The sequence below is a fragment of the Prinia subflava genome, chromosome 4 (genome assembly GCF_021018805.1).
Source record: "Prinia subflava isolate CZ2003 ecotype Zambia chromosome 4, Cam_Psub_1.2, whole genome shotgun sequence".
In the NCBI taxonomy this organism is placed as follows: Eukaryota; Metazoa; Chordata; class Aves; order Passeriformes; family Cisticolidae; genus Prinia; species Prinia subflava.
In genome coordinates, this window is record NC_086250.1 from 25,704,163 (window position 1) to 25,728,308 (window position 24,146).

At 43.2% G+C, this 24,146-nt stretch overlaps 2 protein-coding genes across 2 annotated transcripts; both read right to left on the reverse strand.

Annotated features, from left to right (window-relative positions):
• Positions 1-254: 254 nt before the first annotated feature.
• DDX47 (DEAD-box helicase 47) lies at positions 255-8,499 on the reverse strand. Its single transcript, XM_063396148.1, has 12 exons — positions 8,390-8,499; positions 7,683-7,776; positions 6,019-6,207; positions 5,275-5,346; positions 4,661-4,779; positions 4,084-4,155; positions 3,848-3,964; positions 3,552-3,698; positions 3,105-3,242; positions 1,620-1,690; positions 957-1,086; positions 255-863 (listed from the first exon to the last, which is right to left on the reverse strand). The coding sequence occupies exons 1-12, from the start codon at positions 8,465-8,467 to the stop codon at positions 744-746; spliced, it is 1,347 nt and encodes a 448-aa protein (XP_063252218.1). The 5' UTR covers positions 8,468-8,499; the 3' UTR covers positions 255-743.
• A 1,874-nt stretch (positions 8,500-10,373) lies between these two features.
• On the reverse strand, positions 10,374-15,065 carry APOLD1 (apolipoprotein L domain containing 1). Its single transcript, XM_063396149.1, has 2 exons — positions 14,938-15,065; positions 10,374-12,799 (listed from the first exon to the last, which is right to left on the reverse strand). The coding sequence occupies exon 2, from the start codon at positions 12,788-12,790 to the stop codon at positions 12,050-12,052; it is 741 nt and encodes a 246-aa protein (XP_063252219.1). The 5' UTR covers positions 12,791-12,799; positions 14,938-15,065; the 3' UTR covers positions 10,374-12,049.
• Between the last annotated feature and the right edge of the window lie 9,081 nt (positions 15,066-24,146).

Below are 24,146 nucleotides of genomic sequence, written 5' to 3' on the forward strand. Positions count from 1 at the left end.
AAAACCCCACCCAAACCCCAGACCTATCCTAGGTAGTGTCAATCATTAACACATATTGGATGGAATTCCAGGCAGTAAATAGTTTCATCCTGCTGAAACTCGTTCTCTCTGTGCTGGACCGCCCTTCAGCTGACAAACCCAAGGTATTGGTGTCACATCTGAATTGCTAGGATTGACCCAAGAAGAAAACATTCTGGCAGAGCTGATAGATCAAGTGAACAGAACAGGTCAATGACAAGACAAGAAAAACCAGGTAGCTTTAAGATTAAGCAAAATATATTGAGTTCTCAATGTAACACGTCCCTTCACCAAGGCAAGGGCATCACAGCTGTGCTGTGAAAACTCAGTCACTGCTTTTTAATTTTTTCCTCTCTTTCTTCTGACAGATCTGACTCCAGATGCACTCAGTGAAATTGGACAGTGGGAGGCTGCAGCAGTGCAAAAGCTGCACTCACACTGCACTTCATAGCGACTGAGCAGAGCCAGACCACAGCTGCTTCCAGTTCCAGAGATGATGGTCTCTGATGGTGTCCCTGAAGGGAAAACTGGTACCACGGTACCAACATGGGCCAAGCTCAGTCTGTAGCTGGTGAAGAGGAAAAGTAGGTTTTTTCCTTCAGGGACTGCCAAATTTCCTATGTAGTGCTGAAAAAAAAAATCCACTGGAAATGGCTTGGGAGACTGTTTTTGATAGCTCAGATAGCCATAAAGAGAAAAATAAAAAAGTCTGTTCAAATACCAAACTAGAAGGTTTTCCTTTTCTTCTTTTTTCCTCCTGCCACCTTATTCCTGACACCAATAGCTTCTTCTGTGTCATCATCATCATTCCGAGGTCGCTTCTTCTCTCCCTGCTCCCGCAGCTCCTGCAATGCAATTAATAGATTGACCCAGAGTTCTGGCACCTGAAGAAATTCAGACTACAGCAGTGAGGACAGGGTCAAAAAGCCAGCACCCACCATTCGAGCAAACCTCTGGGCCTCAGCCACACGCTCTGTCAGCATCATAACTTCTTCCTCTTGCATGGGGAACGCTGGCAGCTTCTTGCCAATCAGGTGTTCAATGCGCTGGAACAGCTCGACATCATACCTGAGGAGAGACAAGACACCAGCTTGAATCAGCCCTCCTGAGAGGGCCTCAGTTATCATCACATACAGACTTCACACCTCATCTCCCTCCAGCCCACAGATACTGTCAGTCTGTGCTGATGGTCTCACAAACAGCTCAGCTGCATCCAAATTATGGGCATGGCTTCTCAGGTTTATTCAGCTCATCTCTGTTCAGAAGTATTTGACGAAGATTTCCTTTTTAGACAATACTTCAGTGTTTATAAAACACCCTCACAGTTACTGAACCTGCATTATATATTTTAAAAATATAGAAACATATTGTATTGTCCAGTTATAAACAGTTCCGCTCAATGAATGCTTGCTTCTGGAATTTATCTAGACTTTCCTCCCTCCCCACCCTGGCCTTTGAATTCTTTCCCCTTTAACTAAATAAAACCAACTGGGCACTTCAAAATGAAAAGTAGTATTTTATTCTCACCCAGGATAAGGTCAGATGTTTTCTGCTCTGAAACACAGCTGGAAAGAATAAGTCTGTTAAATTTTATCACTTACTGTGTAACAAAGGTGATAGATTTGCCAGATCTCCCAGCTCGAGCTGTTCTCCCAACACGATGAATGTAATCCTGGAAAGAATTTTCTTGATAAGCAATAATAATATGTTCACCAAACACAGAAAAGATCTTATGGCAGATGAGCCTATATGTTTTCTCTTTAGGAAAGAAGGAGAGAGTGTCAAGAACATACTGCCAAGATTAAATGCTCAGGAGGGTGTGCAGCATCAGATTTTGAGAAGAGGCATAAGTGGCAGCATAACTTTAGTTTTTGCACTTGAATTCTTCTCTTTCTCTTTTTAAACAAGATAATCAACTTCAATTATTCCAGACTGCAGGACAAAAGTTGCAATAAATGACCTTCACCAAGACTTCCCTCTCACTTCCTTGGAAAGCTAATACCATCACTTCCTTGGAAAGCTAATATTCATAGTGACCCCATGCCTGTATTTTCAGTCTTGGGATCTAGTGCTCTACACATTGCATCTTCCAGAGAAACTCTGACAAGTAGATTTAAGCTTGGTAAGCATGGCAAAAGAGAGGATGATTGAGAATAATTTAGGAGAGTCTGATCTATTGAGCATCTTTGGTCAATATGGTTCTAGGCTGTTTTCCAGTTTATACTACATTATGGCAATGAAAATACTCCCTTCTCCATACAGGATTTGCCGAGAGAGGATTGTAAGAAAGATCTGTTCCATGGGTTAGATGGGAGACGAGCACAAAGACCTTAACACCATTCAAGCTGCTGCCGCCACCATTTTCTTTTTTCTTACTTTTGTGCTGTTACAAAAGGAGTGGCTTCAAAAGACCTACTATCCTTCCTTCTGTTTGCAAGGCACAGTATCTTTAATCATTGTAAGCAACAACAGCAATTCCTGAAGTCCATGTTAATGGTATGCTTTTTAGAATTAAGGTGGGAAACAGTCACATCCCTGAGATAAAATTCCACACTTTCCGTAAAACAGAGTTGGTAACTTACTTTCTTTTCCTTTTGCTGTACTTTTGTGATATGAAGGTGAAACATATTAAGGACACCTTTCTTAACCAAATGCTTGTTGAATGTCATAAGGTGACAATTTAATTTTTTTTTTCTTTTTTTTAAACATGGTTTAAAATACGAAAGCAGACATAGATCACAGGCACAGAGATGACTACATGAAACTAGTAGCATGTTAAAACTGTTTTCAAAGCCCTTTAATGTAATAAGGCAAAACATACAGTCTGAGCAGAAATGCAAACACACAGAGCATTCCACACTTCCCCTCTTCACTTACAGGATCGCTTCTTCTACCCAGGTCATGAGACCATACAAACAGAGATAACAGCTCAATACTGGAGTCTAAACTACACCTTTCAATGTACAGAATCATGAATTAGGCTTCCAGTCAGCAGAACAGAGAAAAGATGTCTCTGTTCCTTTATCTACCTTATTTGTCTATCTGCTGTCAGTGATCAGAAGCTCTCAGTTGGCACGCACACTTACCTTAGAGTGCGTAGGAATATCGAAGTTTATCACCACATCCACATGTGGGATATCCAGACCTCTGCTTGCAACATCAGTAGCCAAGAGAATAGAACGTGCCTTTGCCTTGAACTTGTTTAGGGCGCCCAACCGTTTATTCTGGAAAAATGACAAAAAGGAAATGAGAGAATAACATTCCTTCTAGTTTCTAGTTAATATGCTCTTGTTAAAATACTGGCACAAAAGAACTGGGGGAGAAACCACTCAAAAATTTCACTTCTCTAATGTCTTTTTTAAATATTACAGAATCAGGGGCAGTATTCACATTAGTTAAATTTCTAGGGATCAGTCCAGTCCACTAGTTGTGAAATACTCCTCCTGCAAGGCAGGTGTGACTCAGTATGGTGCAGCCCATTTCCCAAGGCCTAGGCCCCCTGACTATTCTATTCTGTGAGGTCATGCCCATACCTGACTCATCTGCCCATGGAGGGGAATGGCAGTGAACCCCAGGTTGCGGAGCAGTAGAGCAGTCCTCTGAGTATTGTTACATGTACTACAGAATATCATGAAAGAGTTACCAGCCAGTTCATTCAGGATATAAACCAGGTAGCTGTCCTGTACAGAAACAAGAGAGAGAATTCAAAAAATCTCAAGAGATAATCACATATGCAATATTAAGTCTAGGACTCAGAAAATGACAAGATATTGGACAGATGTGGGAACAAGAAAAGACACTAAGAGAGAAGAAACAGAAGTGCCATTACCTTGAATTTGGAGGGGATGAAAATGTAGTACTGCTGTAGTTTTTCAACTGTCTGATACTTGGAAGAAACGGCACATTTAACAGGATTCTTCAGAGCAGCACGCTGGAGTTTTTGAACCTGGTAAGATCAGTGAAATTTAGCTGGACAAAGATCTTGTCAGAAAATGGAATTAATACAGTTTAGTCAAGAGGAAAGCTTGATGGAAGGAGAACTAAAACAGATTAGTCTGCTCCCACCTTCTTGGTCATGGTGGCAGAAAACAGGAATGTCTTCCTGTCTCGAGGAATCACTTTTAATATCTTATCCACCTGTAAAAAAATAAGCAAATGGAAATGCTAAATACTACAAGTAGCAAGACACAAGCCTTTCACAAATATAAAGATCATGCACATGAACAGTAAGGCATGTGTAAACATAGAGTAGGAACAATTTTTTTCTCTTCTAAAGTGAAGGTGTAGGCTAATATCTTGTTGACAATTAGGCAGTGTGAACTCCAAAAATCCAACAATAATGCAAATATCTGGCAATGTTTCTGCAGAAATGTGTGTGTGATTGTTTTCTACACTAACTACATTCTACATCAGGCACTCCAGAAACACCAGTAGATTTCAGAGACAAAGTGCCTCCTACTGTCTTGGCAGTGTTCTATGTTCTAATCCCACCACAGACTCTTGTGTAATTATTAGATCTTAGTTACAATTTACTACTAATTTCTACAGAACAGCTTAGTGTTTGTATGTGATTATGACTGCATGAAGCAATTTTAAAGGGTCTCATGTGGTGTTCCAAATTTGTCTTTCAGCAGATTCCTACCTCTGTCTCAAAATCCATGTTAAGAATCCGGTCAGCCTCATCCATCACTAGGAACTTCAGAGCTCGTAAGTTGAAGCCCTTTGTGTTCTCCAGATGATCAACTAGACGGCCAGGGGTTGCTACCAACAGCATCAGAAGAGCAAATTCAGAACGAAAGCAAAGGAAAAGACTCAAGCAGGCAAGAAAGTTGTCCATTACAGAAATGGGATTCTTTGCTCAAGAAAAGTAAAGATTGCTTTATGGGAATAACTCTTTCATAAGGTATCTTCAGAAAGTGTTTTGAAATAAGACTAATAGACTCTTTGAAGAATGTCCTAAAAAGAAGTGACATAAAAAGAGACTGTAGACAAGCTGTACTTTGAAGGATGAGACCAGTATTTCAAATACTTGAGGAGAATGAAAAAACAAGCCAAAACCACTTTAGGTCTAGCAGGAATGCTTTGGAATGAGCTTGTAGGAACAAAGTTACTGGTGGATACTTTAGAAACATTAACAAGCCAGTATTTAGAGCTTGGAACAAAAAAAAAAAAAAAAAGAAGAACGTACTGTGCTTTTTTTTGTTTAGCTGGAGTTTGATAATATTCATACTCCAAATGCCCAGCACATCAACTTACCAATTATAACATGTGGTTTTTTGGCTAAGGCCAGAGACTGAGACATGGTGTCAATTCCACCCACAATAACCGCTGCAGGACAAAGAGAGTGGAGTGAATCCCTCAGTGTAGCACCAGCCCTCCCCAGCACTGCAGTGTTTACTCCTACTGCCCACCACCCACAGCAATTCTGTACAAATGAAAAGCTACTTATTTTTATAAGAATTTACTTTATTTTTGCATATCTGACTTTCCTAGGCTTTGTAAGCCATGCAATTAATTCCTTACTGGCCACAAGTATTTTATTTCACAGCTGAAGAACTACAAACAGAATCTGTTCCTTGCAGTTTACTCGGCTGCAAAAATCTAGGAATTCTAAAAATACCCACAAAGCTTTTTTGAAAGATTATCTAAAGAATCAATACAGACAGTCTGAACGGAAGATTAAACTACATTGCACCATAGCAGGGAGCTAGCTCCATGCAATTTCACTGGACACAAACCCACTACTGAGAACATTTTCTTCTACTTCCACCTTAAACTATTTAGACATGGAATCCAGAAGAGCTGTAAACGACTCCAAGAGCAAAGACCATACAGTCTTTTTTCCTCCAACCTGACACCAGATCTCTGTCTTCCAGCAACATAAGCTTTTCTCACATTTTGTTCAACCCCTCATACAAATCCTCTATTTTTATCTTTGCAATCTTGAGCTGACAAACTGGTCTTCAGAAAAACTGGTCCAATACCATAAAAGCTACTTACTACTTTGAACACCAATGGAGGAGCCAAGAGCTTCGAACTGCTCTGAGATTTGAAAGGCCAGTTCCCTTGTTGGTGTAAGGACGAGAGCAAATAATCGCTGAGGTGTTTCCAGCAGAGCTTGAAGAATTGGCAAAGCAAAGGCTCCTGTTTTTCCAGAGCCAGTTTCTGCCAGTCCAATGATGTCTCTGCCTGCAAGAATGGGGAAGGGAGCAAAAAGCTGTTACACATCCAGAACAGAGAAAGAAGACTTTAAAGCACTGTACAACAAAACATGAGAATTCCCTAAGGACAGAAAAAAAAAGGCAGACACAAAGAAGACAAAATAATCTTGAAGGACCAAACCAAAGAATTTCAGGATTTCTCTGGAGCATTTTTAGACTGTGATTTTATTCGTACAATCATTACAGTCTCAACAGTTAATTTTCTAGGTAATTTCTGTTAATATTCAAGGTTTTATAAAAACTTTAGGTTCAAAATAAATTTTAGTTTATTATGTCTCAAATCTGACATCAGTTTACAGCTGAATGACTCTATCTCACTATTCGAGTCCAAATGTTGTCTGTTTACTGGCTTGAAAGGAAACAGATTGAGGTGTTTGAGACTTCAGTCACACAAACTACACGACAACAGCACTACCAAACTCACATTTCACAAGCCACAATTGTGCCATTGACTGACAGAGTAATTTAAACTAGTTTGCAGTAGGAAGAGTAGGACAGAGTTTTTTGCCCCAAAACAATGCAGGCAACAGGGTGAAATGCATCAACAGAATCCATTATGACCTCCTCATACAGTGGAGAAGAATCTGCTGTCAACAAACCTTATACTGGAAACAATTTCTCAGGAATGCAATCTTACCTTTGTGTTGTTTTGTTGTTTTTTTTTTTTTTTCCCAAGAGAATGGGGGAAAAAAATCACGTGCAGTAAAAGAGTCTGACAAAAGTTAAATGCTAGGAGAGCGCAGATATTGTAAGTTTGTCCCCATTCTGTCACTATGTTGTTCCTTTCCTCCTCGAGAGTGATTTGGGAGGGGTTTTGTTAAAAAAAGGTATTTCTAGAGGCAGAAATATCTGCTGAATTCAGTAACTTATTTTTTGTAATTCCAGAGTGCTTACAGAAAGTCACTGTGGGTTTGTTATTACTCACTTCAGAATTCTAATTTCAAAGAGTTGACTGCTCATAGCAAAGCAAATTATACACACCACGGAATAGGTCAAGGCATCTTCACTTTCAGTCACCAACACACACACATACACTCTGTAGGTCTCTATCAGAAGCATCACAGTCAAAAACCTATTAAGCTTCCTGTGTATCCCTCAGTATTTCAGGAACAAAATGATCAATGCCAACTAGCAGCTCAAATGATTAATAAGAATTCTATTTAACATGGAGTGTCAGAACTACGTAACAGGAGTGAACACTCAAGGAACAATGTTTGTACCCATTTGAAAGTTCGTGACTGCAAGCAGTGTTATAGGATAAACTAGTATTCCAACCACCTGGGAAGGACACAGAATGAATATGAAAACTACTTCTAGACAGAGATCCTCAACAATGGAGAGTTGGGACACACTCATCCCTGATCCTTCTCACTAGGCAAAATTCATTCACAGAGAGCTCCTGGAGCAGTCCCCAGCTCAGGATCAAAGAAGCACGCTGCTCACCTTGGAGAGCCACTGGAATAGCCTCAATCTGGATCTTCGTTGGCACCTTCCATCCCAACTGGTCACAAGCTTCACACAGGACATCTGTTACTCCCTGGACATTAGTGACAAGAGAAAAGGGAAACAGACATCACCAAAAAGACCGAAATCAAATCACAGGATTAAATTAAATACATACTGCAACAGAGCCAACTTGTCTCTAGCGGAGATAAACCCCACCAGCCCCCAGTGCAATTCTGAAAGGGCAGGCTGCTCACAGTGATCGCTACTTCCATCAGTAACTTCATCAGATTTACTCAAAATCTATTAGAGATGACTGTCACAGGAAGGATATGGTCGATTTTGCGCTAGTTTAAACAAGGAACTTCCCTCCCCACACACAGCTATCTCTTCACCTCAGGGGCGACCCATGACCACGGAAAACAAAAAACACCACGTCAAGCTGAGACAACTTGAATAAAGCGGCGGCCGGCTGCGGAGCGGCGATGGGAGCATCAGTGCGAACCCCAGCGAGGCAGCGGCCGAGTGCCCACAGCTCCTGCCGGGCCCGGCACCGCTGCCCGCGGAGCGCCGCACGTGTCTGCCCAGCCGCCACACGGGACAGGCGGGAGCTCCCCCGGCCTCATCCGTGCGGCGGGAGCAGGACGCTACTCCTCGGGACAGGGCAGCGAGCAGCGGCGGCAGAAGCAGCTCCGGCTCAGCCTCACCAAGTCCTTAAAGTTCCGTGGCTCCTCCGCCGCCGGCTCCTGCTCCACCGCCGGCCCTTCCTGGTCCCCTGCCGCCATCTTGGCCCGTCTCCTCCCGGTGCAGCGCAGAGCACTCTGGGAGCTGTAGTCCCGCCCAGGGCGCGACGGGATTTGTAGTTCCGAAGGAAGAGCCGAGCCGAGCGGGTGGGGTTTCCCTCAGCCCGGAGAGGTGCCAAGGGCAGGGAGAGCTGCGGGTCTGCGGCCGCCTGTCCTGGGACACGGGCACCCTGAATTGGCTGCAGGAAAGCCTGCCCGCCTGGCAGTAACCCCGAGCGGCCAAGCCTCAGGTCTGCAGCTCAGCACTGCACGGTTTAGGCAGTGCTTGCTACCGGTTCATACCTTCTACAGCTCTGAAAGAACAGGCAAAATGAGCTGGCCAGGCACAAAAGGATAAGAATATGTATAAACTTACATCCATAATGCATATAAAGAACAAATAAAGTGCTTCAAATGTGTTGGTATGAAACATTTTGAAGCACTAGTGATGGGAAGAGAGAAAAGAGCTGTCATTGTCCCAAACTGTTTTCCTGTTTGTGCTAATTGCTAGCATGAATTTCTGAAGTGCCAGAAATACAAAATAAACTGAACTGTTGACACACATACTGTGAAATGAGGGAGTACAGGATGAGAATAGATGCGAACACTCTCTCAGCTCTCTTGATTGCTGCTGTTGTGACTCAGGCCTGCAAATGCTTGATGAGAGGTGAAAACAGATATGTGTTTAATGGCTATCCAGGGAGGGTAGCATCAAAATATCTCCACAATGGAAGTTTCTGAATCATTGGTTTCCTTCTGGTCTGGGTGTAACATCTCTGATCTGTAGTCCTGATGCTGACTGCAGCAGGGCAACCCTGCAGCTATGTGAAGTTCCTTTGTTTTAGGGAAAAGAAGGCTAACGTATACAAGATGTTAGGGTTAAATGTTTGGGCTTCAAAAGGCCAGCAGAGCTGGCTCCAAAATGAAATTCATGGCTGCATTTCTGAGCAGACTTTCCTTTCTCTGGGAAGGTTGTCTGGGCATGCTCTCAATGGAAATGCTGATATACTTCAGCATCTGGTCCATCCAGTCCCTGGATTCCAAGTGTGGCATTTCCTCTGCTCCCAGAACAATGAGCAAAGTGAGAGGAAATATGAACGAACGCTCTGCGTGACAGGAAAATAAGAGGAAACCTGAAACAATTCATGGGCAGGAGTAAAAATGAAACTGCTGCATCCCACTGTGCTCAAGAGCAATGATAAATTAAAACAAAAAAAGAACCCAAAACCACCCTGTGTAGATGCTCTTTGTTACCATATGTTTTGAAAATTACAGCAGCCTGAGCCATCAGCTTGCTGTATATCATTAGTGCTAAAGATTAAGCCTGGCCAGCACGTAGACATGAACCCATGTAAGAGTCACTGGGGTGCCTCAGGAAATGGAGTCAGGGATGTGACAGGAAGTCACTGCCTGTGATTCTTTATTGAACTCCTTACCCATATAATATGATGCTGTTCTAGTGGGGAGCAGGGTGGAGCAATTCTATTCTGGTGAAATTCCAGTTTTGTATTGTCAACAGATGTATTCGAATTAAAGTTTTCTCCTGTCCTAAACTGCTGTTAGGAGCATTCATGCATGATAAAATAAATATACAGCTTCTAAGTAGTAATTTGTTTTTTGTACTTTTCAGCAGAGGAAAAGTACAAAAAAGGAATTACTGCAGATTATACTGGATTTAGAAATTGTCACTCCAGGGCTTTTAAACTTGGCTTTTAAACAAATATGCACCTAGCTCTACTGCATGTTACAGCTCAGTCTTCCTTAGCAGGGGCAGGGTGAGAACATCCCCAGCAGATGAATTTTAATGCAGATATAATGTCAGCTGTTTCATAAGGGGTGCATAATGAGACAAGATGTACAATGTACATCACGTCACCTCCAGGTGTGCGGAGAGACACTGACACAAAAGTGCTTCATATTCATTTATTTGAATCAGCGGTGTACTTGTTCATTTCTGCCAAACAGGCATGGGTATCAAAAGCATTTGAGTCCCACTCTGAGGAACCAACTTTTATTCTACCTACAACATATTAAAACAAATATATATATCAGGAAAGAAGAGACAAAAAGGAAAAGGATTCAAGCTTTGTGACATGGAGTGTTGCCCTCCCAAAGAATTTGGTCAGTGTTACAGAATTACAGAGTAGGTTTTTCTGATCGTTTGGATTTGTGCCTCTGCAGAGAAGTTTCCCTTATCCACTGGGGCATGCTTGTGGAAGGAGTGACCTTTGCATTAACTCTTCTAGTCACCTCAAGCTAGTTTCAGGGCCTCTTCCTTGTACCTCTTTCAGTTACTGACGTGATCCCCACCGTCACCATAACTGGGCACTTCTCAGTGGGATGATCCCAGAAACAACCTTTTGAGGTAGGGAAGTGCTACTATCCCCATTTTTAGACAAGGAACTGAGGTACTGATGGCTCAAAATCACAAAGGACATATTTAGCAGAACAGTCACTTGAAACAGGGTTCCAGTCATTGCTCCTGCTTTGTAGGGGCTCTGTCACTGAATCATCCTACTCCTCTCTACTCCTCCTGAATATTAGTACCTGCATATATTTCACTAATATGAAGCCTTCCTCAGGAAGCATTGCTAGGAGTACGTGTAGCTTTCCATGAGTGCTGCCTCCCTCTTCACAGATGATCCACTGTGGGTCTCACAGGCTGCTTGACCACAGGCTGCTTGACTGCATGGAGAGTGGCACCTCCACCTCTCAGGTGTGCTCCCATCACAGCAGGGCTCCAGCTCAGACCAGTAACACCAGCCTATGCTTCCCTTCCTGCTGCAGGAGATATAACTGCTTCCTTCCACCAATGCTCCGAGGCAGACTCTGGTCCCAGGGTCACTCTTCTTCTCTCTGTTTTGGCTCCTAAGTTCTATTGTCACTGTTTGACTGTGTTTCACCTATTTTATAACTATCAGCATTCAGGTCATGCTTTCTTTTTCCTACAGGGATTTGCCCTCTCTCACAGCAAAATAACAGGCAACTTGCTCTCACATGCTACAGACTTGCTTTTAAGCTAAAAATCCAACTGCTTTCCTTTAGAATAGAGGCCTCCTTAAAAAAAAAATATATATGTATATATACACACACTCTTAAATCATTCTATGTAAATAAATAGAATACAAACATCATAGTTCTCAGTCTGGAGAGGTTTCTTCAAAAGGGATAAATTCTGGCTCTGCTATTTCACCCTGGGATGGTGAACTATCTATACAGCCTGTCATATCTGGGGCTGCTTCTTTCTACAGCCTTTCCAGATATACCTTGGTAATGGGATTGTACTCTGCTGGAAATTGGCTGGCAGCTGCTTTTGATCCAGCCCTTATACCACACACAGATTCATAAATTGTTTACAAACCAGGTTCAGTCAGCATCAGGTACTTCATCTGCCTCCTGACCTACTTCTTTTTGCTACCTTGGGGAAGCAGAGCAGTGGAGGTAACTGGGGAAGCAGGGGTCTGCAGAATGTCTGCCTCATGGCATCAGCACTGTGAACTGTAAAACAACAGGTAGCAGTACTAATCATCACAGTCAATAATGTAATGTCTCCAAACCCACTTTTAATATGGACCAAATTCTGCTTCAGCTGGACGGTCTCAGGATCTCAGCAGTGATTTTAGCACCCGAGCTGAGTCTCCTCTTACATGGGGAAAGCTCTGTTCTTGACTCAAGAAGATCACAGACTTCATCCATTGCCCTGGTGCAGGTCTCGAGATTGTCAGCCAGCTTCTGGATTTTGGCCTTCAGCACAGCCTGGCTTACTTTAGTGACCTCCTTTGTGTATTCTGGCACGAGGAAGCTGTGGGAGCCACAGAAGACCATGAAGCAGATGGAGTTGTAGAGCGAGATGGATGCCCTCTTCTCTGACTGGCGCAGTGTAGGGTCACCAGGGCTCTGCCCCCGGCGAAGGAACTCCAGGCAGCCAAGTATTTCCCTCATCTGTTTCCGACAAGTCATTGCAATTTCCTGCACCTTCCTCACCTCACGGGAATTGCAGAGCATTAAGGAGAGGTCGGAAGTGATGCTGACAGCCCCCCCAGCTGTGGCCAGGCCCAGACCCACAGCTGACGCCAGGAGAGAGGCTCCCAGTGTTGCGGGGCTCAGGGACAGCCCTAGGATGGCTGTAGCTGCTCCTGCAGCTGTCAGGGTGCTCCCGCTGACATTGGCAATCAGGGACCTTTTGCGGAGCTTGTTGAGTTTACGAGCTGCCTTGTGAAGGTGAGCAATGTGGCCATGCAGCCTCTGTCTCTGATCCAACAGGGCGACATGGAAATGGTGTGTGGGGTCTGGTGTTGGCAGAAAGGCAGCACTGTTCCTCTCCATGGATTCTGCCTGAAAAAAGAAAAGTCTGGTTTGGGATTTATGTAAAAAACCCCCCATGAGACATTCACATCCTGGACCACTATATCAGGGATGGCACCCAGCCAAATTTTTGTTGCTTCACCCAGCTCCATAAAGGTTTTCCATCTGTACACACATGCACACTCATATGAATGTGTACATTTGATTATGTATTCCTTTGTAACTTTCAAACAGAGAAACTTTAAATTGTTTTTCGTAATGTCAGCAAAGACTAAAATATCCTAAGGTCTGGAGTCAGAGGTGCTGTTACCATTATCTCTGTGAAGACACAAAACATCTCTTCAAACCCTGGGGACAGAAATTCCCTGAGATTAGGTGACTCAGTGCCCAGAAGAGTAATGCTGCCAGAACTAACCTGTTGTCCCCCTGATGGGATTCAGAGTATCTGCAATACAGAAGGACGTCTTTCACAAGAAAGATCAGACTCCAAGGATGTGAAAGCCACCATCCCAGGTTTTTGTTTAGGGGTGATTTCGTGTTAAAGGAGGACAGAGGGAAGCTGCTGAGTGGAATCTATGTCTGGATTTTCCAGGTAGAAGGTGAAGAGTTTATTAATGCCTTTGATGGATATTGTGAACATCCTTCCTTTCTTTAAGCTGCAGCAACTCAAGGCCCTGCAGCGGTTGTTTTTTTTTTTTTTTTTCCTATTGTAACCTGGTGTCAGTGTATGAACAAAGATGGGAACTATTGCTCTGTGGTGCTTAGTCTAACTTGTGGTCATAAATACCCAGTTACAGTGGCAGGGAGGCCTAAGAAACTTGTTTAAGAGTCATGAAGAGCATGTCAGAAAAACAGGCCCATTTTTAGTGTACACTCTCTTGTGGATGGGAAAACAGGGGAAATACAGAGGCCTGTGAATAGAAAAGGCTTGAAAACTGCTGGGTCTGGAAAACCTCCCCTGGCAAGATAGCAGGAGAGCCTTTGCTTCTAGAAGATAAATCTGCAGTGTTTCTGTGCTAGACAATCTCTGTTTGCTGTCTCCATTCTTTGCCATAATGGCAGAAAAAAAAATTCCAATAAACATTTGCTCTAGGGCTCCAAAATGCTTTACAATGCAAGTCAGCAACCTTAATCCTGCTTACAGAGAACCCAAGGCAACAGAGTCAACAGGAGTGATGTAGCTGTTTGTCTGGTGGAAGCAGAGTTTCTGTGCTTCACAATGCTGCATTGTGCACACAGCTATGCTGCCTCTGCACCTAGCAAAGTCCAGCCATAGAGCTGAGAATCAGTTTGGAGCCCATAATGCCCTCACAGCCAAAAGGAGTCTCTGTAGCAGAAAGACCCGGTCACTAAGCCAACTGAGCAAAACTATTAATTGCTGCAGGCACCTTTTCACTTTTAAGTCTTCTGTGCTGTGGGAACTGGAGGTGCCTGGTCCCTCATAAAGTTACACAATGTAGTTAGGATCCTTGGGGCTTCGTTCTGCAGAATCCTCATGTTTCAGAAAGAGAAAACTCTGTACCATAAATAGTCTTTCCATCCGGAACTGTATTCATAAATAATTCTCACTGCAATCTTTTCCCCTTATGCTGGCTTGTCCTAATCCATCTCACACAGATCCTTTAATGCCCCCCCATGCCCTTCAGAAAATGCTCCCAGTCTCTCTTGGTGTCATTGGGTCATTTGAATCACTTAGTATATTGTGATTCTCTCAACTGGGGGCTATGTCCTATTAATTTTATACTATAATTAGAAATAAAGATGGAAGCACAAGGACTAACACTAATCTAAATGGATACCAACATTGAAATGAACAATGAGCATGTCACCAATAACTTAACAGATCAATATGATGACCATTAAACATGTCAATTCCTGTAGCCTCTTAACAGTTTGTTCTGAAGATTTAGTTGCTGAGAACTGTCTAAGGTAATAGCAGTGACTATCTCACTGAAGTATTAGAACAATCATTCAGTATATAGCATAGGCCATGTAGTGATGCAAATGTTTTGATATTGATTAATGCCAGCACAAAGGAAAAAAAATCCAACTCCTGCTCTTAGAGAAAAATCTCCCCAACAACAAAGGCATACGTTAGTCCAACACCTGCAAACACTTTCGTAATAGAGTAGTCGGAGACACTCCAAAAATTACTGGTTCAAACTTACCTTCAGTTTTCAGCCACCCTCCCAGCAGACAAATTTTGATCTGTTTCTGGAGGAGATCAATTTATAGCTCCTGTGGACCAATTGCTGCGATAGGAATGCTTTGCCTCATACTGGGAGTTTGCCATTTCCTGTTCTCCCTTGTGCAGAAGGATGTGACACACTGGAAAGTGACCTGTGGGACAGTGAGCACACACCATGTTCAGGAAACGATCCCTGCGAATGAACATTGTGTGTCGGCTTTTCCTGAAGTGTAGTTGGAAAAAAGTTTGAAAATTGCAGCCTATTCCTGGCTCTGAGGTAGTGCAGACATTCTCTGCAAGGAGCAGTTGCCTTTCCTTTCCCTGAAATAGCAACTGACTTTACTCTGTGCTGGAGCTGCCAATTGCTTGATCACTTAAGTTTCCCTCCACTACACATCTAGAGCCGGGGGAGCTATCAGCCAGCCAAGTACTCCATTCAAGGCCAGTGTACTTTTAAAATCCCAGCTCTTTGGGAAAATCCATGAAAAGGAAGCAGCCCCACTGCAAGATCATTGCTTTGAATTTCCATCCCTTCTTCTTCCCAGTATATAAAAACATGCTGCAAAAGGAGTGATCACCCTGTGGTTTTACTCTGTTTCTCAACCATGGGCCCCACAATAGTTGAGAAACAGCCCTCTTGTTTTCCTGAAGTGCCTGCCTGCAATCAATAATCAGAAAGAAAGGATCATTTGGATCCCCCATTTTGCTGCCTGCTGTTGCCTGGAAGTTGTGCCATACAAATGTCTCTGGAGGGAAGAAGTGATGAAGGTGTCAGGGAAAAGCAGCCTAAGTGCCACTCCTGGGGCCCTGCCTTCTATGTTGAAACAGGGCCAGTTTTAATCAAAGAAAGATTCTTTTGATGGGATCAGGAAAAATAACTTTTTTGATGGCACTCAGTGGTAGTCCAAAGTGACATGTGTCTCCATTGACACAGGGCCTATTGGCCTATTGGGACATATCTTTTGAGCAGCTATGCTTGAAGATGGGGCATCTACTTTCTTGTTTGGTGGATTCTCACTCTTCAGGAAGCTCTGATTTTGCCCCGACCTATCTAATCTGAAAGCTATCTAGCTGTCACTGAGTGGTGAGGCTTTCCTGTGGAATTTGTGGGATGCATAGCCACACAATTGTTGGAGCTGACCTTAAAAAGGCCTGAGACTGAGAAGCAGCAGGCAGGGAGAGGAGAAAGCTAGGTTTATTCATTTCAATGGCAACTTAGTTTTTAATTATGCTGAAATATGTAGGAAATAGTATGTCAAATATTTTTTGAGGATGCCTAAATATGCAGTCCTTGTCTGTTACAATTCGTACATACTGCACAGGAAGGTGAGCTTTGACACCGAAGGAAACTGTACTTTAGCCTTTCCCTTTGTTTTAGCAAGTGTGTGCTTGTATTTGAGCCCATCTGCCTTGGCAAGGGTTTGCAGTTAATAGGGAGCTCTTTTCTCACACTCACAAATAGAATAGGGCACATTTTTTTACATGTAACTGCATCTGTATTAGAATTTGTTCCTGCAGATATGTCGTTGTTAGGACAGCAAATTCTGGTAAAAGTGAAATAACAAAGAAAAGTTTAAAAAGGGCTCTAAAATGAGCCTAAGATGATGACATTATTTTGGATGCCCCCCTTCCTTTCCCCGTTCTCTTCTTTCAAAATACTCAGCTGCAAAATACTGTCTGAAACTCCTGCAATACTCAGTCTGTGGGCAAGGACCTGATTAGGGTGAAGAAGAGACAAATCATTTTTCTTAGACTGTTTCCTCACAGGCTTTCATGCCCACTGAAAGATCTGCGCTTTACTCAAGATGAGATGTTGGCCTCAGTCAAGGATGGTTTCTCACAGGAATCATCCCTGGACTCCTACACCATTTAAAGAGAATGTTTCGCCACCCCTGTAATTAGGCGCATGCTCAGAAAGTATGGACTTCACATGAGGAGCTACAGATGTCAATGTGATTGTAGAAAAGAGACGTGTATTATCAAAATAAACTTTTTCTTCCTAGGGAATGGCCCTACCAGAGCATTTAGCTATCTGTTCTTGTCCCTGCTGACACTCTCACAAACAGCCCTCTGGTGAGAGCACTGTTCTCTCCCCCTGATCATGAGAAAGACTCACTCCAGCAAAGGTGAGCGAGTGGGAATATGTTGCCCTGAGATCTTCCTAGTTTCCTGAGCGTTCATACTAAAAGCAGAAGTGTGCAGCTTCTCACGCTCCTTACTATAAACACTGGCCATGTTTTGCTAACTCTTTCATTGTTTACATATTTCTAAGTGGGAGGAGAAAGGTGACTGACAGTTGGCTTGGCCAATGTGGATTGAGAGGTGGGATTCCATCCTCCAATCTACAGGCCCCATAGGAAATGTATAAAACTGAGTTTTGTAAATAAACTCGGGCTCTGGCTCTCCTGCCCTGATCCTCTCATGAACCCAGACCTCTGTCTCCTGAGTGTGTTCTTATCTAGCTAGGCTCACGGTGATAGGAATAGGAGCTGGATGGGAGAAAAGTGTCTTCTCTTAGCATCTGCCAAGGACTGAAAGGCTTCTAGTGCCATTAGTGCTCTTGCCCGGATGTAAATACATCTGCTGGGTCACCAAGTAGGTTGCAGGAGCTTGCTTGGAGTGGATCTTAGCTTATCAGAGATCTCCAGATGTGTGGAGCAGGTCTGACCTTCACTGGGCAGTTCTGCAAGCTGGTGGAGGCCTGACCATGCTGCCTGCTGTACCCTTTCACCCAACCCCTCTGCTGGTGCTACCTCTTTGTTGGTGACCTGCAAAGCACTTGGGCTGAATGGTGGAAGGGGCACAGCAGCTGTTTCACAATGACACTGACCAAAAATGGTACTTCTGCTCTACCCTTTCCCATCTAGCCACATCCTTTTGAAATGCCTGAGGGCTCTTTGTGGGAGCAGGTGACCAAAAAAGGGAAGGAAGGATGTTTGATTGCCTCAACTCTCTCCTTTTCAGGGGATTTTGGCAAAAAGGACTGGTCTTTATGCTCCCGGTCTCTCCAGTGGAAGGGATATATGGCAGAAGTGTTTGATCTGAAGCTCTTTGCAGCTACCATGATGTAACATTTGAATGCAAATGTGTAACATTTGAAGCTGGAGTTTCAAATATACATTTCCTTTCTTAACATTGCTTCGATTGAATAACTGAGAAAATTTGAGCAAATTTACACTTTTATACCATCTTTCTAACAGGAGATTTCTGCCATGCTTCGTACTTCCAGCCTTAACTACTGGACCCTGGAGCTAAAAGCTGTCTTTTTTTCTTTTATTTTCTTTCTCAAATGTGTCAAAGACAAATCTTAACTTTTCACAGCAAGATATCAATTCAGAATCAGTGGAAACTAGAATACTTCAAAACTAAAACAAAGAAAGCACATTGGAAGATAAGGGCTGCATCAGCTTTTAGTAACCTTACCGTAGATACAAATTAATTTTTTGAAAGCATTCCAGAATGCCACAGGCTGCTCTGGGCTCTGGTCACTGATGTATGTGGGACTTCAGCTGGGTTTGAAGAAAGCTGCAAAAAGCAGATTAGGGTGGGAGGAACAGGAAAGCCTATGGGATGAGAACACCTCTTGTTAGTTCCATTTAAGCAGAAAATTAGTCAAGTGCACTGACTGTGCCTGCTTTGTGAGCAAGCATTCATGTAACAAAAATACCATCCTAAATTGCCTTGTTAAAACACTGTTAGCAGTGTTTGCAGAGATCAAGTATTTATTTGGATGCGGATAATGAATTTCTGCAATGTGTTTAAACAGACCAACTTCTGCTGCCATTTGCCAGCTTTAATTACATGTTTCAGTGCAGGCTGTGTGGCATAAGACACTGTCTTTGACGCACAAAGGAGCAGCTCCCCCCTCAGCCCCTGAGCCTCCAGCCCTGGCTGTGGCACAGCTGACATAGTTCAGTGCAGCCACATGCAGGTTCTGCTGAGACCAGTGCTTCTGGAGGACTTTTCTCTGTTCACCATCCTAGCAGTGGCAGCAGCAGCACAACACCAGAGCAAGTCTGGCTACCCATCCCCTCCAGGACTATAGAAAATTGTTAACATATTTCCAGAACTGTGAAGAAACCTATTAGCTTGGTAGAAGGTAGAAATTAGGTAACCTGGTTTCTTGTGTCTCTTTTCCAATGGACTTCTTGATGGCTGAGTTCACAAGGCAACATTTCTCTTGAAAGAAAGAAGTCTGGATTATTCTCACCTACAAAATCTACTTATTTTTGTGAAACTTTCAAGAAGTCATTGTCTTTGAAATCTTGACTGCTTTATCAAATTCTGGCTGAGATTGCCTGGGAAACTGAAAAGCTACTGTCATTGCATTGACTAGCCTTCCCATCTGGCACAATAGAAACATGACAGAGACAGAGAGGCCTAAAGAAGTCCAGGAAAAGCTGAAAACTGTTTCCTTGAACTTCAGGTAGAGATGCATCTCACCTAATTTCAGCCCTCTTTAGAGCTTCATACACAGCCTATTCACACTCCAAAGCTCCCTCTAGAGCCAGGAGAAGAGTCACCCCCAAAAGCTCGTTCAGTCCATCTCTTCCAAGCACCTGTTCTATAATACATGACAAATTATAGGCAGCAATTCTTTATCCCTTTCCTGCCTCGTTCAATGTCCCACAGGTTTGCTGGTTTATGATCCAATTTCAGATATCCTGTCCCACGGACACTGCTCTGGGCCAGAGATGGTCCCTTAAACCAGCCCTTGCTGTTCTGCAGTGTGAGCAGGAGGTGCTGTTGTGGAAGACTGTGTGGCAGTGATGCATCCTTGCCTGTCCCTTCCGATAACAGGCTCTTCTCACCCATGGACTTTTCAGGTACCTTTTGACCCTGCTGACACCAGCAAGACTTGGGAACATTTCTGGAATACTGAACATTTGCATGAGAGGGATGGATCTCATCTAGATCCAAAGAGAAATGGGCATCTGGCTATGAGCATGCGGTGTGGCCTCCTACACCTCCCAAATATTTGTCATACACTTACCACTGCTTGCATGCATACTTAACTCAGTATTCAGCAAGAGATATATGGCTGTTGGGATGGCCTTTAGGTCTATCATAAATCAAGTTTCTGTATTTGACAAACCTGCTTTCAAGAGTGTTTATGAACTCTGCCTTTAAGGACAAATTACATTCTTGATACCAAGATCAGATTTTGACTAATATCTCTTGTAGTATCTTAGGGTTCCCCTCTAGGCTGAGTATTATTTTATGTTTGCAGCACATCATATATCTAGTGATTGTTCAGATCAGATGACAACATTTTGTAGTGAGCTGGTATAGCTCTAGAAGAATATTTCCCACTTGAAGCAGCTCTGCAGACTTGGAGAACTGGAACTGAGCAGAAAGGGTGAATATATTCTCTTCCTGTCAGCCCTTACTTGAATCTGGTGCAGTCAGGGAGCTGTATTGGATCTCAAAAATCAAATATGTTGCTGTACTTTGTGCCTCTACAGTGATGTCTGAAGATGAGCATCCCTCTTCCTTTAGCTTCAGGGCACACAAATCATTGCACCTGAAACACTTCCCTTCTTCAGCCACTCCATAGGTAGGTCTTCCCACAGTGAATGGTCATGAGGGAGCCTAGAAAACAGTAGTCTCTTTCCCCAAAATGTTCTCTTCAGTAGGAATCTTTTCCTCCATAGCACGGTAGATTGCAAGCAGGCATTGATAATCAGGCTGCCTACTTGCCACCACCTTTTATATTTTGGAAAGCATATGGTGGCTGACACATTTCCTGATGTATACTCAAAAATCACTTCAGTTTGGATCCAGGACTATTGACATGGAGCTACAGACAATTCACTTCCTTCTGTTCTGTAGCATTTTCAATGAACTTTGGAGGTTCCTGTTCTCACCTGATATGTAGGGAAACAGAGGCAGGGATGAAGTCAATGGTTTGCTCATTGCCTCCTGAGCAGAACAAACGGTGAATGTAGGTGGCCTTAGTTTCAGATGAATGTTTGCTCCCAGCAGCTACCCTCTGACCTGGAACAGCTTTATAACAGTGATTAAGGCATGATTTTAAATTCCCTTGTTCTGGGCCTCTTCAAGACTGGTGGATGAGACTTTGCCATGTTTAAGGGTATGTCATACTGAATTCTTCTTTTTATATTTCTTGGAATAGAAAAGGTTTCTGTAAGCCAACGAGTCTTTCCCTTGTAAGGCTTCTGGAATAAAATACTTTTCTTTTTTCTTTTTTTTTTTTTTTAGATTATTAATATGGAAGTGATTAGACAGCTGTCATAGGAATCCTCATTTGAATAGATGTCAGCAATAAGGAAAGAATATTGCTTCATGCAGATAATTTTTAAACACATCTTACAATCTGTTAGTCACTTCAAAACCGCCAGAAAAGTTAGTAGAAAAGGAACAAGAAACATGGATATATTCAGGATCCCACAACTAAGCACTTTACGTAACAGACCTTACATATGCTGAAAAATAAGGTGGTGAAACAACACACAAGAAGTATTCCTCCTCCTCTGGCTCTTATCTGAAGATGCCTGCTTGCCTAAATTCATGCATTTCCCCTGTCTTCACAGGTGCAGTGATACCATCAACTATTTTTGCTCTTAGCTCAGGGCAGCATTTCAGGTGCCAGACATCTGTGCCAAACTGTTCCTTTCCTTTGCTGGTTCGGCATCCCAGTGTCCTCTGGGAAAAGTGCAGGGAACTTCAATCCCTCCCTCAAGCAGCACAGAGGCAGGAGAGAGGGCAACTTTTCTCCCTCAAGGATTCTTGTCCACCTCTTCTGAGCCATTATGAGCTTGTTTTTGTGACGTGGTAACTCATCTCCCTGGCTTCTCTGCAGAAAGTTGAGGAGTTACAGGTTGATGTTCTCTGCTTGACCAGGGTGGGCACCAATGGGGAGCAGGAGAACCCCAAGGGCTGCAGTCAACCAGAAGTTTAAGACCAGCTGCCTCAGAGGAACTAAAACTGCCTAAGTGATGTGAATGTGGTGGTTCAGAGTGGGATGGAAAAAGATGCGAGTCCCCACCAGGAATTGGTAGGGAGAGTTGTACATTGCCACCCAAACCAAAACTGTGGGTCAGGATTTTCTCCAGATAGAAGCTGAAAGGTGAAACAAACTGCTCTTTCTACTGTCCCCTTTGGGTTTTGTGACTGTTACATGGGATGGAAATGCTATTATCTTAGAAGGACATTTTGGAAACTGAAGCTGGTTGTTCTTAGCCCAAAGCCTCCTGAGATGTGTCCTAATGAGAGTGCTGAAATGAAGGTGAAAGGGTGTTCTAGATGCAACTAACTGCTCTGGTCCCTATAAAAGGTCAGCCAAGCAATTCCCACATTTTTATGTTTGATGGCAAAAAAGTTGGGAATCACCACACTGAGGTTCAGGAACTGTTGTTCCCAGCCATCCTGAACCTAAACCTGGTGACTACATCCAGGGTCAATGATAAGCATAAATGGCAGAGGAATTTTGTTGAAACTGAAATCTGCTTTTCTCTCCATTAGGACTGTCATCAAACATCTGCATGCAACTTGGCCAAAAGTGCTCTCTGTGTCTGGGTCTAAAGAGCTGCTGAACCAGTGGTTTGGAGAGCCTTTTACAGTCCCTGCTTCACCAAGGAAGGGTACAGTCAGGGCACCACCAGCCCTGTCTGTACCTATCTGGCATTTCCTGGGGCTCCCCCAACCCTGTTCTGGTCTCAGGAGCCCATTCCAGCCCTACCCAGAGCCATCAGGCCCTATCCCAGCAACACAGAAACAGGGGCAGTCTCACGTTCAGCACAGCCCTGGCTGGCCATGGTGCCGCTGCCCCAGGATGGTATTCAATGCCCAGAGTTGAGGCTGAGCCCACAGCCCTTCTCTGGGCCTGATCCTGATCCCACCTGCAGACTGACTTCCTGGCCTTTTCTATGGCTGTGTATGGCAGGGAGCAGAGGCAAAATAAAAGTTTAAATGAGCAGACAAATTCATTGCGTTTTGAACAGGTTCTGGGGTTTTTTTGGGGGGGTGGGGTTTTTTTGGTTTTTTTTGTTGTGGTGGTTTTTTTTGGTTTTTTTTTTTTTGTTTGTTTTTTTTTGGGGGGGGTTGTTGTTATTGTTGTTGTTGTCATTGTTGTTGTTTGTTTGGTTTGGTTTTTATTTTTTTTTCCGATATGAAATTAGATGAATCATCTCTGAAGTATTTTTCTGCTGACAGGAAATGTTGAGAACTAACACCTATAGCTGAGCCTCAGCAGAATATTAGAACACATGAATCAGACTAAAATAGGAGGATACAAGCAACTGTATTTTTAAGAATTGTGAATGACTCTCAGTTCTCCTATCTCCAAAACAGAGATGGGCTTCACATGTTTGGGGAAGTCATGGTAATGTGAAATGCAGTGCAGTTAGGTATTCATGTGGAAAAGTCATAAGAAAGGGGAGGAATAGGAGAAAGAGTTCAAGAAGAATTATCCTCAGTATGAGTACAAACAGCTGAACACTGGACCTTTGGAAGGTCCTCTTCCTAGGACTTTCAATGTCATCTATGGTGGCCACCCGGCTTTGTTCCCTAGAGCCAAATGTCACAAAAGGGACATGCAATAATTGAAAAGAACATGCAATAATTGGAAAGCTACCCTGATTTTGCAATTTTTTTTAGTTGGCTAGCAGGCACTAAGCTTGGTTTGGATTACTATCTACTTTTGCAAGTTAATGGGCATTTGTTACTGGTTACAATAATCTATGCTTTCCGTGCTGTCAGGGAAGTTCTCTAAGGGTCTTTCAGATCTGATCTCTTGCAGTCCGAGCTGGGTCACAATGATAGCCCCTGCAAACAATAAATTGTTTTGTAGGATTTGCTGGCAGATTCTTGTTACTCTTGAGATCCTGTTGTTCTTGATTTCCCCTCTTCTAAGGTGAGGTGAAATTGTGCTGGCTGTAATTGTGATGGCAAATGCATAAGAGGGAGGGAGAATCTCTCCCAGTAAGGATCCTTCCTATCTGTTCTTTTTTATGTCTGCATTGCAGGAAAATATCTATTACTACATGTCTTAAATAAGTTTGACCGTGACTAGAGTAATGATCTCTGGTGTACAACTTCAGGTTTTCATGCAGCTAATCACACGAGAAACAGCAGGTTTTGGGGGAGGAGGGTGAACCATGAACCACAGTCATCGTATATTTACCACTCTATGAGGTGATGCTGTATTCGTATCTCCTTGTAGGTCTT